Genomic DNA, 16,363 nt, shown 5'->3' with positions numbered 1-16,363 from the left:
TGCTCCAGTCCTGTCTGAGCCACTAGGCCCATGCTGGACTGCACTCTGCTCTGATCCCAGTGCAAAAGACCTTTCCTGTTGTCCTGCCAGGCTGTCTTGAGCTGGAAATCTTTTTTGCTCTGCCATTTTGTGGCTTTTGCTGCTCTAGAATGTGTTTAGAGTAATTTTTTTACAGGTATTTTAAGGGCTATGGGGGGAGAACTAGAGCAGGTCCATCCTTCTACTCCATTATGTTGGCCCTCACTCCAAAACAATATAATTTCAATGTGGGGATCACATTGTTTCCTGGACAGGGTGGCACAAAGCAATGAGAACATGGACATATTCAGAGGGCAAAAAATTGTCTGGTTTGGTAGAATGCATGGTGGGGAGTACTATGGGTACTATGGGTATAGTACTATGAGTACTATAAGACTAGAAAGGTAGGATAGCAACAGGTTTTGGAGGACCTTGAAAGGCTGGCAAAAGAACTTCAACTTTATTTAGAAAGTAATAAGGAGTCACTGAATTTTTGAGCAAAAGAGTGACATCAAATCTAAATGCAATCTGTTACCATGTCAGTATTTGAAGAATAGATTGGAGGATTGGTGAAAGGTCAGTATTACAGCAATCCAAGGAAATGGTGAACAAGTTGGAATCCTCATTATTAATTTTAAAAACTAAGACTGTTGAAGACAGAACTGGAGGCTGTGGATTTCAAATGTTCTAAAGTGAGAGTTAGACTTCAAGGGCAGAGCCTACTCTCCTGTGATCCCTATCCTTATGTTCTCAACTATTGTGCTGGTCATGATTATTTTACCCTTTGTGTTCAATAGAAGATGGTATACCTTTTAAATAGCCTTCATGCTCTCCATCCTCTGTTCTGGATTGCTCTCCAAGTGATGTCTTAGCTAGATGGAGTCAGAGCTTTAGATGGAACTTAAGTGATTCTCTTTCCTCTCCTTACCACCCCCATCCCTGTTAAACACCACCCCCACCCCCCACCCCCCCAAACAAATCTGTATTTCAGCAAAGCACAGGACAGGAGGAGAGAAAGTGGATTTTTTTGTGTGTGTCATTCTCATCTACTCACAAATAGAATAGAATGAAAGTTACTTGGAAGAGACCAAGACTCTTGTCCCACTCTGTTTTGCCCCACTAGTGTGAAAGGTGGTATGATCTATCCAGATACTTAGAAAGGCAACTGCCATCCTGAGTCCACACCCCTAGACCTTCTGTACCAGTTAGATCCCACAATCTTAACAAATACAGTCACTGGAGGTTTTGCCTACATACACATGCACACACACATACACACACACACACATATACACACACACACATACACACACACACACACACACACACACACACACACACACAGGCAGCTAGGTGGTACAATGGGATAGAACACCAAGCTTGGAGTCAGGGAGACCTGAGTTCAAATGTAGCCTCAGACACTTATTGGCTGTGTGTCCGGGCAAGCCACTTAGCCCTGTTTACCATAATTTCTCATCTGTAAAATGACCTGGAAAAAGAAATGGCAAATCATTCCAATATCTCTGCCAAGAAAACCCCAAATAGACTCACAAAGAGCTGGACACAATTGAAACTAAACAAAAAATATATCTCCTCTGTCTTGCCTACGCATCCCTTTCCTGTATGTCTCTTTAAAACTCTTTAGCTTTGGAGTATGAAAATATCAAGTGAATGCCTATGGAAAAATAATTGTATCTTGCCTGGCCTCCGTAGGTAGAAGGAAGCAGAAGGAACAGGATCTCACTTCTACTTCTCCTAGTCAAGAGATTTATGGGACTTTGGTTAGACAGCACCAGAAGTCAAAGACAAGATAGACAGAGAGTCTATTTCTTATGGACTCTCCCTGCTGACCTACTGATTCACCCTAAATTGGCATCCCAGTTTCTGGAGAGGAAGAAAGAGAAGTGGAAATCACATTGGGAAAATGTTGGGGAGAGAGCATTTGGGTGTGTTCCAGGCAAACTGGACAGAGTGGAAAGGGGGCTGACAAATTTGTTACTTTCATAGCTCTGCATCACTTTCCCCAAATTAACACAGATATCCGAATTCTTTGATTTTCAAGATTAGTAAGTTTTCATAGGACTTCTATCCATCCCCAAAGCTATAATCTAGACAATCCTTCCCCTTTTTTTGGGTGTCATTCATATGCTAAAGTGCACTGTTTGAATCTCTCATCTCTAATAGAACATGCTTTTAACTTCCCTTTAGCAGCATTTTCAGTCTTTCAAACTATGCTGTTTTCTGCATATAGATGAAAAATGTTTCCTCCCACTACACAACTTCTTTTCTCTGGAATCTCCCCCTACACCATTCCTAAAGCTATGCTGACCATCACTTGACCTCTCAGCTCCTTCAGTTCAAACCCCATTCCTCAACTGTCCTCTTTCCCCTCCTCCAAGTCCTCAGTCACCCAGCCTTTCTTTTGAGAATTCTAGTTACCTTTCTTTTTCCAGATTCCCAGAACTTTGTGGCTGGAGAGAGCTCACCATGATTTTAAAGCTCTTCCACTTTTGACTCTTCTTAGTCAACTCCCTGCATCACTCTGAAAGCAGGGCAATGGTGGAGGAGTTTATGGGTGGGTTTTCTTCTTACTAGGCTGCAAACTGTGGGATATGTTTTCTCTCAACTTTAAAAGACTCCTGGTGAGTTATGTTCAAAAAAAGCCTAAAGGGGACTAGAGTCTTAGAGAGGACTGAAGGACGAGATTGTTCCCTCCTTCTAAATCCTTCTTGCCATCAGTTGCAATGAGGGCACAAAGGTGGGGATAGATAAGGGAGTTGTCTTTCCAGAGTGACAGTCTCCAGCAGCTTCTTTTGGTTTTGTTTATTGTAGATTCTTAGCATTACTAGCAACTCCAGAGGTAACCTTGTAGTTCAACTTTAATTCCTATTACAATATCCCTGAAAAGTGGTTATCCAATCTTAAGTTGAAGGTGAAATTCTCTACCCTTAATGATTCTCTGCTCAATACCTCATTTCACCTTTGTTAGAATTCACACTGGGGTATCTACTGGGAATTGTCCCAGTCACCTTTTCAGAGATAGAAACTCAGCCTAGAGAGAATGAAGCAGTCTCATTTTTGTCTAAGAATCATTCATCATGATGTCTAGTGTACAGCAGATACTTAATATTTCTTGAATTTCATTGAAATTGAGCACTTAAGGAATGAAAGGATGAAGACTGTTCAGGAGAGGTTGCATTTTTGGAAGACCAAGGTGTCTTTGGTCCATGCCCTCGGCGGGACCCTTAGGATAAAGGCGTTAGGGTTCAGTACTCTTTCCCTTTTCTTACAGAACTAAGCTTCAGACCCACACTAGCCAGAAGTATAATCTAGTTTAAAGGCTGCAGGAATATTCTGTCCACTCCCTTCCCCAGTGTGCCAGGAGTCACGGTCTCTCGCCTCAGTTTCCTCAGCTGCATCCCACAAAGGGAGGAGTGTTGGCACCTGGATTACCCCTTGGGGAGCTGCTGGGCTGAGCCCCACGGAGACTTCGATGAGAAGTGGACGAGACTGAGACCAGAGGCAGGACGTGCCCCCAACCTCCTCCCTCCCCCCACAGCCGGGAAGCGGCCCCAGTCCGGATTTCCCTCCCGGGTGGGACCACAGTGACTCATTTGCACACCCCCCTCCCTCCCAGCTTCCCAGTTTCCTTGTTTGCACTTCTCCTGGACACGTGGCTGCTGGTACCTCCACTCTGGCCTCCGCCCCCACGCACAACAGCTTGTGACCCCTACCCTCCACCCCTACATTCACCCCCCCACCCCCAGTGTTCTCTGGCACCCCGCAGATCTTCAGCGCTCCCGCCCTCCCCATTTGTCCCGGAGCTCCACCTTTTCCCTCCTCAGCAGCCACCTCCTAGAGCAGTCTAGAGCCTAAACTGACGCCTCCTTCCCCCGCCCCACTTCCATCCAATCCGGCTGGCCAATGGGGGTGGGGAGATGGGGACCCGCAGCCAGGCTGGGGGTGTGGCAGCTCTGCTGTGCACTTTGCCAACTGCGGACGCGCTTCAGCGACCCGTGCCAGCTGGCGCTTCGTCTGGCACAGAGGTGAAGGTGCTAGGTGTTAGGGCTGCGTGTCACTGAAGGGCTTCTACGACGTCCCTGAGCCCTCCTCCACCAGCCGCCTCCCTGGGACCCTCCTTCAGGCCAGCCTTCGCCGAGGGAACTGTTTCACCTGGAAAGTAGCCCGGTTCACCGGGCCTGGGATATGTGCCCACCTGATCTTCTATTGGGACGGCTCCTATTCCTACTTGCAAAGGGGGTACAAGGTATCCGCAACCTTTTGCAGCGCGGCTGCGGTGACAGGGGTGGGAGTATCTCGATCTAGGGACATGAAGGTGAGTGAGAGGTGAGGGGATTGGGGCAGAGGTGTTCTGCTCTGAAACCAAAGGAAAAAGATTTGGGGGGCGGGAGCAAACTGAAGCTATTTTTCTGGGGCATCTAGAGGGGGATGAGAATGATAAGGAAATTCAAAACTCTTCCAAGGGGTTGCCAGAGGAGTGCCTCTAGACTAATCAGAGAATTCTTCCTTAGTGGGAATATAGAGAGGTTTAAAGGGGAAAGAAACATTTTCCCAAGAGAGCCCAGCAGAAGATACCTAGATAAGTCAGGCTAGCAGGCTGTAATCGAGGACTTTTTGTCTTTCCCCTACCTTATGGAATTGCGGCTTCTCTTCCACAATGAGATCTAAAAGGTCTCCAAAGAAGGTGATTCTGCCCTTAAGCTAAACCAACAGAGGCTGATTCCTTGGCCTGATATCCCTTCCCACCGCACCCCCATCCCTGTTCTCCTTGCTCCCAGGGTCACAGGTGGGTTGGCCAGGTGAGGGCCGATGGCAGGGGGGGCTAGCAGGTGAGGAGTGCCCAGCTTTGGCAGGACAATCCACAGGAGGGTTTCCAAATGTTGTGCTGGAGGTGATGTTGTTCAATATGGTGCTGAGGAAGATTCACCGGCCCAGGAGTTGTTCTTACCAGCTGCAGCTAGAGCACAGGACACCCTCCAGCCGTATTCAGGGTCTGCGCTGGGTGAGTACGAACTCACAGCTTAGGGATCAGGGGATGGAGCTTGGAGGGGGATGGTTTTATTGTAGGCTAGAGTACCAGGTTGGGGAAGGGTTAGTGAGGCCAAGGCAGCATTGTTTTGCGGGTGTCTATGTAGTGTCTTAGTGGTGTTGCCATAAATAGGTAAAGGCGAAATATGGGGACTGGTTCACTGGGTTGGATAAGTCTTTTAACTATCCATAGGCAATTCTCATTTCTCTGGCTAACGATCTGAGCAAATGGACTTGGCTCATCCTTCATTGAATAACTGTATGGGAATACTCAGGTAGAGGGAGTCCAAGAAACATTGCTGAATAAGGCCATGTTGGCATTTGGGACCAGGGGAGTGGAGTTGGAAGGAATAACTCTGGGTGAGGAAAAGGGAACCTGAGCAGGGGTAGCTGGAACCCCCTTTCTGGCCTGTTACCCCCAATGATCTCAGTTTCCTCAGTTGTCCCTTTATGGTCAAAAATAAAGAAACGAAGACTTGGGAAGAGAGGGACAGTGATAAGGGATGTTGAATTGGGAGGACTGCACAGAAGAAAACAAATGAGAGGAAAATAAACGGAGTGGTAGAGCAAGATGATGAGAATGGGCCAAAATTTTTCTTAGTCTGTGAGGATCAGAGGGTAACACTTTTCAACAAAAGATAGACAGTAGTTGGCCTTCAACCCCAGTGCATCCCTCTCCCTATCTCTTAGAGAAATATAAAATTTCCCAGTGTACTGCTGGTCAGTATGGTATTAATTTGATAAACCCTGGACAGCCCAAGAGGTGTTACTTCTCAACCACCTTCATATTCCTCTGAGGACAAACTCTATCTACATCCCTTAAAAAGTATGAGATTAAGCTAGAAAAACCCATAGAAAAGATCACAGGATTATAGATTTAGACATTTTCTAGGCCAATCCCCTCATTTGACAGATGAGAAAATTGAAACCCAGAGATAGAGTTGCTGGAGTTACTAGAGAGTAGGATGCATAGGTAAGATTTGAGCCCAGATATCACCTGCCTCTTCAGGGTCTAGGACTTGGTAAGAATTTGGTTGCAAACTGTGCCCCACCCCTTGATCCAGCTGGTGACTGTTCTCCTAATTCTATTGTTATTAGTCATGTCCGACTTCTGTGATCCCATTTTGGGGTTTTCTTGGCAAAGATACTGGAATGGTTTGCCATTTCCTCCAGCCCATTTTGCAGATGAGGAACTGAAGCAAACAGGGTTGTCACTTGCCCAGAGTCACATAACTAGTATGTGTCTGAGGCCAGATTTGAACTCATGAAAATGAGTCTCTTCCTGATTCCAGGCCCATTGCTCTCTCCACTGGGCTACCTAGCTACCCCTTTCCTAATATTAGCAACCCCTAGACTTATTTTTTTGCCCAAGCTGGGACCCTGGAGGAGGTGAAGGACCCTCGTTCCTCCTAGGCTTCTAATGGCACTTCTCCCCACCCCCACTTCCCTGGTCTGTCTCTGTAGCGGCAGCCTAGAGCCAGTGGACTGGAACCTCCCTCTCTCCCTCTGGCCCTCCCAGGGCTATAATTAATGTGTGCTTCCTGTCCCCTCCCCAACCCTGGGAGGGAAGGTGGGGGTGGGTCTTGAGCTAGGACAATGAGGTCACAAGGTATTTCTCTTGGGACCCCAGACCTGTGGGGTGGCAGCCAGGCTTTTCCACACTCACTATGAGAGCTTTCAAAATCTAAGGGCAGAGTATCTCAGGAGCTTGAAAGGCTGTATGTGAGTGTGTGTATATATGGGTATGTGCATGGGGGAGGAGGGGTGTAGAAGGGGTGGTGTTAGAATGTAAATGGTGTTAACAACCTGCCCAGAAGGCCTCTCCCCCGAGAGTTGGCTAGCCTGAGGTTTTAGCCTCCAGGAGCTGAATGGAGGAAGGGCAGATATCTACACCCCCTCCTCTCTGCAATCTCCTGGAGAATGTTCTGGGAGGGTCTGCCCCATTGTGTTTGGTCTGAAGAGGTATCCATTGTGTATATAGGTAGCTTCTCTTATTGCTTCTCTCTGCCGAGTTTAGTCAAGACCCACACAGTCTAGGAAGAGATTCCCCAGCAGGGACCAGGGTAGTTGTATACATGAAAAGGAATATGGGGAACAGGGGACTCTGGAAATATCTTTCTTAAAAGCCAAAGAGGCAAAGAGCCATTTCTACTTCTTTGTAGAACAGGAAAGAATTAGATTACAATGGGAGTGATTGGAGGTTAGATACCAGAAGGAACATCCTGCCCATCAGGGATAGGAGATGTTAGGAAGGGAATTAAAGGGTATTTCCTGGAAATGTTGTTGTCTGGAAAACTGACTGGAGACATCTGTTGGGCCCCGCTAGCCCCGGGGAGTTTGGAATGCCAAAGTTAATGTGGCAGCTGCCCAATGGTAGCTGGCATTTATCTAGGGCTTTAAGAACAGCAAAGTGCTTTACTGATATCATCTCGTTTGAGGTAAGCACTGCAGATATTATTGTCCCCATTGTCTAGATGTGGAAACTGAGGCCTTGAGTGTCCAAATGGCTTGCGTGTCATGGGCAGTGTGGAAAGTAAATGTCAAAGGCAGAATTCTAATCCTTCTCCTGATTCCAAGTCTAACACTCTACCCTCTTCACCACCAAGGCCTGTAGGGAGGTGGTCCCAATCTCAAACTCCAGAATGGACCTCCCCCCCAAACTCCCTCCCATTTGGGCAGAAGACATCAGTTCCTCTGCACACATGGCTTCCCTACCCCCACCATTACCATGTGCAGTCCTGCCAGAGAAACCTTGCCAGAAGCTACAGGGAACAGGTCTGACAGGTCGGCACAAGACTGCCTGGCTCAGTACTTACTTACTCAGTGTCCTGGGATCTGACAGCTTCACATGGGGAACTGGCAGTAGTACAGATGCCAACAGATGCCAACAAGTGCCAACTCTTCTATCCTTCCCCATTAGCAACTCAGAATTGCCAGAATTTTAATGAACAGTGACAGTTGTCACTGAGGAAGCATCTCTGTCCTCCTTACCCTGAGAGCTGGAAATTCAATATGATTTCTTACATGAGAATCTGTAACGTTTGAGTCTGACACTCATTAACCAATCTCTAAGGATCATCTAGGCTAAGGGTAAGACTAGAGGAATAGAGCCGTGGTTCCTGATTTGTGGGCCTGGGACACCTTGGGAGGTGGGGAGGAGAAATGATTTGCAGTGTTACAGTAGACAGGTAGGTATGTATTGTCTCAGTTAACCTAAACTACTAGTACTTCAGTCATGTGAGGGACTTAAAAATTCTGTAAAGTTAAAATGAATTTGAATATTGGAAAAGGATGGGACCTCCAGTGTTATCTCTGGTGGTGTAAACCCCACATCCCCATAGTGGGATGGCCTAACTTATTTCAACCTGAGATAATAGGGTAGCCCAAGAAGGATTTGAACAAAGCTCTCTAGGCCTGGGGTATTGTGACTAGACAGGTCCTGTGAATTGGTCCTGTGACCTGTGACATATACTCCTGGGTCAGGACCACAGTGGAAAAAAGAATACGTGGAAGGGAAAGAAAAGAAAAGATCTGGGGTGCAGAGGGGCAGTGAGGCAGAGACTGTAGTTCTTCTAGCCTTCTGGGCATTTGGAAATGAAAACATGGTCATTAGGAGCTTTGAGTCACCAACTCAGGCACTGTTTGTCCCAAGGGATGGGGGGTGTGCAGTTCCTCTTCTTCTTTCCCTCCCTCCTCTTCATTTCCTGTAATTTTAAGTCCTCAGGACTCAGTCTCTAACACAGTGTTTGGTTCCATCACCCAGGATAGATGAGCCCTATTAACTCATAACTGCAAAATGAAGGTTTTGAGGGACTCAGTTGCTGGCATTATGGAACATGATTGACAGTCCCTCTCTAGCATCTGGGAACAACCCTAAGAGCTGAGACCACCACTGTGACCTTGATGTTCTTTAGCCAAATGCCAATTCTCAATGCTTCTATTACTTCCCAGTGTGATCCAGAGACCCCATTCTCTAGCTGAGAATATGGAATATTTGAGCCAAGAAGAATCTTAGAAGTCATCTAGTTCAACCTCTTCATCTGACAGTTGAGGAAACTGAGGTTCAGAGAGTGAAATGACTCCCAAGATCACACAGCTAGAACTAGAACACAGGCCTCCTGATTCACTGGCTACCACACCTCTCACATCACCCTTAATCTCCCAATTTCCTGGTCTCTCTGCTGTTTTTGCTTCTCTGGTTTCTCCATTTCCCCATTCTTTCCCTGCCCTTCCTCAACCATTTCTATAACCTTACTTCTACCTCCCTTCAAATGCTGCTCTTTACCTGTAATGAATGTCCCAGGTTCCCAACAAACAGAATAATAATAAGTGAGGGGAGGAGAGAGAAGGGGAAAGGGAGAGGGCTAGAGAGAGGTCTATCAGAGTACTGTAAAATGAACTACATACCTATTAGCACCTCTCATTTTTGATTCAACTTGGGCAAGTTCCTGGACTAACATGGGTCCCTCTAAGAGGACAAAGGTCTACGACATGACTTGTAGGATCACACAGATTTAGACGAAGGGAACTTCTAACTCCCTCATCTTATGGATGAAGGAATTGAGTCCCAGAGTGTTTAAGTATTTTGTTTACAGTTACAAAAGGTAAAGTAGCAGATCCAGGAGTCAAACCCAGGTTCCCAACTCTCAATCCAGTTCTTTTTCTCATTACACGTATTGGGAAGACCACTTGGTTCAGTGGAAAGAAAGTAGAAGGATGTGGACACAGAGAGCCTGAGTTCTATTCCTGGTTCTTCCCCTTGCTGCCTGTGCAACTTTATACAAATCATTTAACTTCACTTGGGTCTAGTTTTCTTATCCATAAAATGAGAGATTTTTCTCATCCATAAAATGAAGGATTATTGATTCGATGACCTCTAAGGTCCCTTCTACACAAGTAGGTGGCCTAGTAGATGAAGTGCTATGCCTGGAGTCTGGAAGACTCCTCTTCCTGAGTCCAAATCTGACCTCAGACACTTACTAGCTGTGTGATCTTGGGCAAGTCACTTAAACCTATTTGCCTCAATTTCCTTATCTGTAAAATGAGCTGAAGAAGGAAACGGCACACCACTCCAGCATTTTTGTCAAAAAAATCCCAAATGGAGTCACAAAGAGTTGGACATATCTGAAATAACTGAACAACAATAAACATGCTTAGCATTGTGCTAAGTGCTAAGGAAAGCCAAAACCAGTACCTTCTCTTAAGGGGCTCACAATTTAATGAGGGAGACAACAAGCAAATTATATACAAATGAAATATAGACAGGATAAGTTGTAAATAATCAATTTAAAAGGAAAGAGCTAAGGTTGATGAAGCCTGGAAAATACTTTTTGTAGAAAGTGAGACTTTAGCTGAGACCTGCAGGAAGTCAGGAGGCAAGAATGTGGAGGGAGAGAGTTAATTAATTCAGGACAGAGCAAATGCTTGGTCAAGAGCTAGAGGGTCATTTGTCAATAGTACATGAGGTGTCAACAGCAAGGGGGCCAGTGTTATTAGATCACAGAGTATGTGAAAGAGAATAAGTTGTAAGAAGATGGGAAAGATCAAAAGGGGATGGTTATGAACAATTTTAAAAGGAAAATAGGATTTTATATAAGATCCTAGAGGTAACAGAGAGTCACTGGAGTTTATTAAATAGGGCAGAGGAGGTCAAATCTGCATTTAAAAAAAATGTGAGTGGAAGATGTGGGGAAGGAATTGAGGCAGAGAGGCTAACTGGAAGGCTATTACAATAAGTGATAAGACTTTGTGCCAAGATGGTGGCAGTGTTAGAGGAGAGAAGGGGGCATATATGTTATGCTATATGGTATAAGAAATTTTGTAAAAGTAGAAACTACAGATTGGATGTGGTAGAGTGGGGGGATTGAGGAGTTAGGATTGACACCTGTGTTGTAAGCCTGGGGATCTGGAGGGATAGTGGTACTTTGGGTAGTAATTATGATTTTCCCAAGTTCTGAAGCTCTAGAAGGGAAAAAGAAGCTGAAGTGGTAAAGGGGATGATTGAGTACATAAATAAAATCGTTGTATCCCCTTAATCTAAGTTCCTTGAGGACAAGAACTGTTTTTGTTTGCTAACTCTCCCTAGCGCCTAGAAGGTATCTTAAACATAGTAGGTGCTTCGTACATGCTTATGGATTGAACTGCATTAAATTTGGGTCTGGGAGATTGTGGGTGGGAATGATGAGAAAAAGTCAGCTCCAAGGAGTGGGTCCAATTTGGGGCTTTCTGCATTGATAGCCTGAATGTCCTGTTCTTTCTCTACAGACACCACTTACCAATAGTAAAGAGACACTGGATTTTCATGTGAGCCTGGAACAGGTATCTATTGGGCTTAAGTACAAAGTCAAAGGCAAGGACTCATAGAGGAGTGGGGTGGGAAGGAATCCAAGTGTTCCTTCACTGTGAGTCTCATCTCTCTCCAATCACATCCCAGGCCACTTCAGAGCAGGTGCTTAGGGCTGGGAAGCTGCTGCATAGATATCTTCTGGCTACCTGCCCCACCCTCATACGAGATCGGAAATATCACCTCAGATTGTACCGGTGGGTGGACAGCTCCCCTCTCTGCTTCTCTCCTTTTCTCTGCTCTATGGGGACAGGAGAGGCAAAGTCTGAGACCTAGTCTTACTTCCCATGGCAGAACTGGATAAGGAGTAGGAGAAGGGTGGGATGCTTTCTGGAAAGAAATCTTTTATTGCCCTAAAATTCTGTTCACTGCCCCTATGCCACCAAACTGTTGTGCTTCCTGTTTCCCAGGCAATGCTGCTCTGGGCGAGAGCTGGTTGATGGAGTCTTGGCCTTGGGGCTTGGAGTTCAATCCCGAAGTCAAGCTTTGGGCATCTGCCAAGTTCTGCTGAATGAAGGAGCCCTTTGCCATGGTGAGCATGGATAGTAGGTATATTGGGTTTTTCTAAAAGGTATTAGGAGTACTGGATGAACATTAGGTTTATCATATAAATAGATGCTGAAATAGGCAGCATTTTGGCTAGTGGTATGGCACTGGAGGTCAGTACATCATTCCCCAAACTCTCACTAAATCCTCCTTTTCCTTGTTCCTCTCTCTTCTGTGTTTGGTGTTTGCCCCACAGTGAAACATGAGTGGGCCTTTCATGACCGAGATGCTCATTTCTATCAATTCCCTGGGCCACAGCCAGATGTAGAAGGTGTTCAAGAAATGGAAGAGCTGGTTGAGGCTGTGACCCTGCTCTCTCAGCGAGGACCTGATGCTCTGCTCACTGTGGCGCTGCGTAAGCCGTGAGTCACAAGCCATTTATTCAGGACCCACTCTCTCCCTAGAATGTAAAACCAAGGTCCTTGTAGCTCTGAAATGCTATAATAACCATCCCTCATGTCCCCTACCTACAGTAGAAATCCCTCCCTCCTTATGGAAGGAAGATATAGTGGAGAGGGGAAAAAAACTGGGAGTGAGGAGACCTGGATTTTAGTCCTAATTCTACCTCTTAGTAGTTATATACCTTCTGTCTCTGGGTCTTGGTTTCCTGATATGTAAAACAAGAGAGTTGAATGAAGTGACCCAAGGGTCCCTTCTCGGTCTAATGTTGGATATAAAACCCTTCCCTCTATATTGCTTCTTTGTGCCTGTAGCCCTGGGCAGCGCACGGAGGAGGAGTTAGACCTAATCTTCGAGGAGCTGCTCCATATCAAGGCGGTGGCCCATCTGTCTAACTCGGTTAGTTATTCCCCCAAACATCACTTTGGCCCCACTCCTTTCTGGGACCTTCTTTGTTGTTGTGAATTCTTTTTTGTAAAATTATTAAACATTTATTTCCCTTTCTCCTACTTCATTTCCCTGCTTCATAAAATTAAGAAGGAAAACAAAATCTTTATAACAAATATGCATAGTCAAGAAAACTAATTCCCAAATTGGCCATGTCTAAAAAGTGTTTCTCATTCTGCATATTTAGTCTATGATCTCTCTGTCATCATGGGCCCTCTGGAATCATGGTCAATCATTGCATTGCTTTGAGTTCTTCAGTCTTTTAATGTTGTTTTTATAATGTTATTGTTATAATATAAATTATTTTCCTTTTTCTGCTCACTTCACTCTGCATCTGTTCATAAAAACCTTGCCAAGTTTTTCTGAAATGGTCCCTTTCAACATTTCTTAGCACGGTAAATTCCATGACATGCATAAACTATAGTTTGTTCAACCATCATTCCCCAATTGACATATATCCCCATAGTTTCCAGTTTTTTGCAACTATCAAAAGAACTGCTATAATTATTTTTATAGGATATTTTCCTCCTTAATTGATCTTTTGGGGGTATAAGCCTAGTAGTGGTGTAACTGGGTTAAAGGGTATTCAGTTTAGTAACTTTTTGAAGCATAATTCCAGCAATAACTTTCCCAGGTCCTTCACACCTGCATCTGCTGTGCTAGGTACCTTCATCCCTTTACTGCTCCCCCCTCCCCAGACTTTCTTGCTACTTGCCATAAGATCGGTGAATGGCCTCTATTAGTTCCCGAACCATAAATTAATCTTCCTTTTCGTGACTTTCTGCTGATTGTCCCTTTACCTCCCTTCCTACAGGTGAAGAGGGAGTTGGCTGCTGTGTTGTTATTTGAGCCAAGCAGCAAAGCAGGCACTGTGTGTGAGTGAGGGCTAAGGCTGGGGGTGGGACAGGGCAGGGGACAGAGCAGAGTAGGACCCTAAGGAACTGGAGCTTGTGGAGACTGGGTTGTGGTGCACTGGACTTCTGGTTCAGAAAAATAGCAGAGCAGGTGATCAGTGGTGATGGAGTTGGGGCTGGGCTCTATCTAATCTTTACTTTTCAGTGTTCAGCCAAGGAGATAAGGGGACCTCTTGGTACATTATCTGGAAGGGATCTGTTAATGTGGTGACTCATGGCAAGGTGTGTTTTTCTTTTGTCCTCCCTCTGTAACTCTCTCACACTCCCTTCTACCTGTTGGGAATTCACTGCCTTTTTTTGGTACCTCTTTTCTTTGTGGGCAATGCTTGCGTTAGGCCCCAAAGATTCTAGCTCATTTTCTGATATATGTAGGTTAGAACTGGGGTATGAATGGGAAGAGAAATATTATTATCTGGTGGAACTGATTGTTAGGGCCTGGTGACAACCCTACATGAAGGAGATGACTTTGGACAGCTAGCTTTGGTGAATGACTCACCCCGAGCAGCCACCATCATTCTTCGTGAAGACAATTGTCACTTTTTGCGGGTGGACAAGCAGGACTTCAATCGTATCATCAAGGTTAGTTAAGCTTGGGAAAGCCTGGAAGTATAAGGAGGGTAGAAAGAAATGGGAGGATCAGAGCTGAGCTGAGATTGGTATCAAGATGAGATAGGAGAAATGGAGGCAAACTAGGGGTGGGAAACTAAAAGAGTTAGAGACTTGAAATTTTAGTGTAGAGATGGGAGGTTTGGAGGATATTAGGGTAGAAGGGGAAGAAGGATAGGGGATTGTGAATGGGATAAATTTTAGATTATATATATGTATATATATATATATATATATATATACATCTATATCAACATAGATATAGATGTATATATACAGATATAGATGTATATATGATAATGGAAGAGGGGCAGAAAAGATGATCAGGCTGGGGAGAGATGGGAGTAAGGGAACAGAAAGGGCAGGTCCAGTGATTTGGGGTAAGACTGGGATATTGGGCAAGAGTGGTGCAGAGAGGAAAGAGAGGAGCTGAAGATCAGTGTGGGGAGGGATCAAGTCTAAACCAAAGGGTAAGAAGTCCAGAAGCGAGTCAGAGAAGGTCAAGGTCACTGTTGGATCTATGCTAAATAGTTATCTGATTGACTTGGTACCCAGGATGTGGAGGCAAATACAATGCGTCTGGAAGAACATGGAAAAGTGGTATTGGTGCTGGAGAGGACCCCTCAGAGTAGTAGTCCTGACTGTCCCCTGAATCCAGGCAGGAACCGGTAACATATTCACTCTTATTCTATTCCCCAAATTCCTCTCTCCTCATTCCACCCCCCACCCCCCCATTTTCAACTTCTCAGTTACTTTCCCTTCCCTGTTGGGTTCCTTCCCACCAGTGGCAATGTAGTAGAGACTGGAGCTCTTCAGGGTATAGTAGCCACCTTGATTTATACACAGTAGTGTCCTTGAAGCATGTGACAACTTGATTGGGCTGGCACTTCCACCAGGGCTTTTAAGGGAGCTAAATAATAGGAAGAGGCTGGTGTTTCTCAGATCAAACCAGCCTTGTGGTGATGATGAGTGGAGCTTGTGGTAAGAATGAGTTGAGAATACAAGGGGGAAACCTTTGGGAGGGATAGGGTCCTTGCGATATTGAGACCTGGGTCTTTCTCCCATTATTATCATTACTGTGATGGTACTCCTGAGTGTTGCTCTATACTGCTCCATGTAACAGAATTGTAGGAGTAAATGTTGGTAGGGCTTTGGTCAAATCCAGACTAGAACTGCCTGTTTATATCATCTCAGCTTACTCCTGAGCCCTCAGCCTTAGAAAAGAGTGCCTGATGATGGTCATTGGGTATGTATGGAGGCACTGTGGGGGTGGGGATGTCCATTGAGCTGGTTCCCATAGGTACACGGTGATGTCAGGCACTCCAGAAAAGATCTTAGAACTCCTGCTGGAGGCTGTGCGTCCGGACTCAAGTGCCCATGATCCGACAGGTACAGAACTGAGGTGGGGGATCCAGGATCCACGCCATCACCACTCTTTCTTTGAGACTGCCTTTCCCCATTACTACCTGAGTCCTACATGACTTCACTTGTCATTTAGTGAACACTGCCCCCTTCAGGCCACACAGCTGGAACTTTTTATCCTATATTCACTTGGTTGGGACATGTATTGTAGATGCCCTGGGCATTTGTGATTAGTTAAAATAAGAGGAGTCTGTAGGGCAAGGGTTCTTAACTTAGGGACTGTGAACTTTAAAAAAAATTATGGCTCCATAGTCCTGTGTGCTTTATTTATTCATTTAAAAACATTCTTCTGAGAAGGGGTGCGTAGGCTTTGCCAGATTGTCAAGGGAGTTCATGATATAGCAAGGGTTAAGAATCCCTGATCTAGGGCTATGGTGCTGCTGCTCCTATAACCTGGTGCGTCCTCTCGTCTCTCTCTTCCCAACCCTTGCAGAGACATTCCTGGGTGACTTTCTCCTGACCCACAGTGTCTTCATGCCTAGTGCCCATCTCTGTGCTGCTCTCCTTCATCAATATCCTTTAAGCCTGATGGGAAGGATAGTGTAATAGAAAGAGTGTTTGGATATCTGGGTGAACAAAGGGAGATTTATGAAGGAGATGACCTCTAAGGCATTTCCTA

The 16,363-nt window shown here is 45.4% G+C and overlaps 1 protein-coding gene across 8 annotated transcripts in view; it reads left to right on the top strand.

Moving 5' to 3' along the window:
• Positions 1 to 3,918: 3,918 nt before the first annotated feature.
• The window catches only part of RAPGEF3 (Rap guanine nucleotide exchange factor 3), a 29,565-nt gene continuing 17,120 nt past the window's right edge, over positions 3,919 to 16,363 (top strand). For 5 of the 8 annotated variants that reach the window (XM_072654493.1, XM_072654490.1, XM_072654497.1 and 2 more), the window contains exons 1-13: positions 4,231 to 4,354; positions 4,931 to 5,041; positions 11,332 to 11,385; positions 11,501 to 11,607; positions 11,821 to 11,942; positions 12,153 to 12,318; positions 12,670 to 12,754; positions 13,617 to 13,677; positions 13,862 to 13,938; positions 14,149 to 14,295; positions 14,878 to 14,990; positions 15,623 to 15,711; positions 16,178 to 16,256. In XM_072654493.1, coding sequence (XP_072510594.1) covers positions 4,349 to 4,354; positions 4,931 to 5,041; positions 11,332 to 11,385; positions 11,501 to 11,607; positions 11,821 to 11,942; positions 12,153 to 12,318; positions 12,670 to 12,754; positions 13,617 to 13,677; positions 13,862 to 13,938; positions 14,149 to 14,295; positions 14,878 to 14,990; positions 15,623 to 15,711; positions 16,178 to 16,256 — 1,217 coding nt within the window. In that variant the 5' untranslated portion in view covers positions 4,231 to 4,348. Of the gene's footprint in view, positions 4,355 to 4,904; positions 5,042 to 11,331; positions 11,386 to 11,500; positions 11,608 to 11,820; positions 11,943 to 12,152; positions 12,319 to 12,669; positions 12,755 to 13,616; positions 13,678 to 13,861; positions 13,939 to 14,148; positions 14,296 to 14,877; positions 14,991 to 15,622; positions 15,712 to 16,177; positions 16,257 to 16,363 lie in introns of all 8 variants that reach the window. The other 3 variants (XM_072654491.1, XM_072654498.1, XM_072654494.1) reach the window with 3 other exon arrangements.

This window comes from Notamacropus eugenii, chromosome 3, assembly GCF_028372415.1.
Source record: "Notamacropus eugenii isolate mMacEug1 chromosome 3, mMacEug1.pri_v2, whole genome shotgun sequence".
Classification (NCBI taxonomy): Eukaryota; Metazoa; Chordata; class Mammalia; order Diprotodontia; family Macropodidae; genus Notamacropus; species Notamacropus eugenii.
The sequence above is the reverse complement of the archived record's forward strand: the minus strand, read 5'-3'. Positions and strand labels throughout refer to the sequence as shown.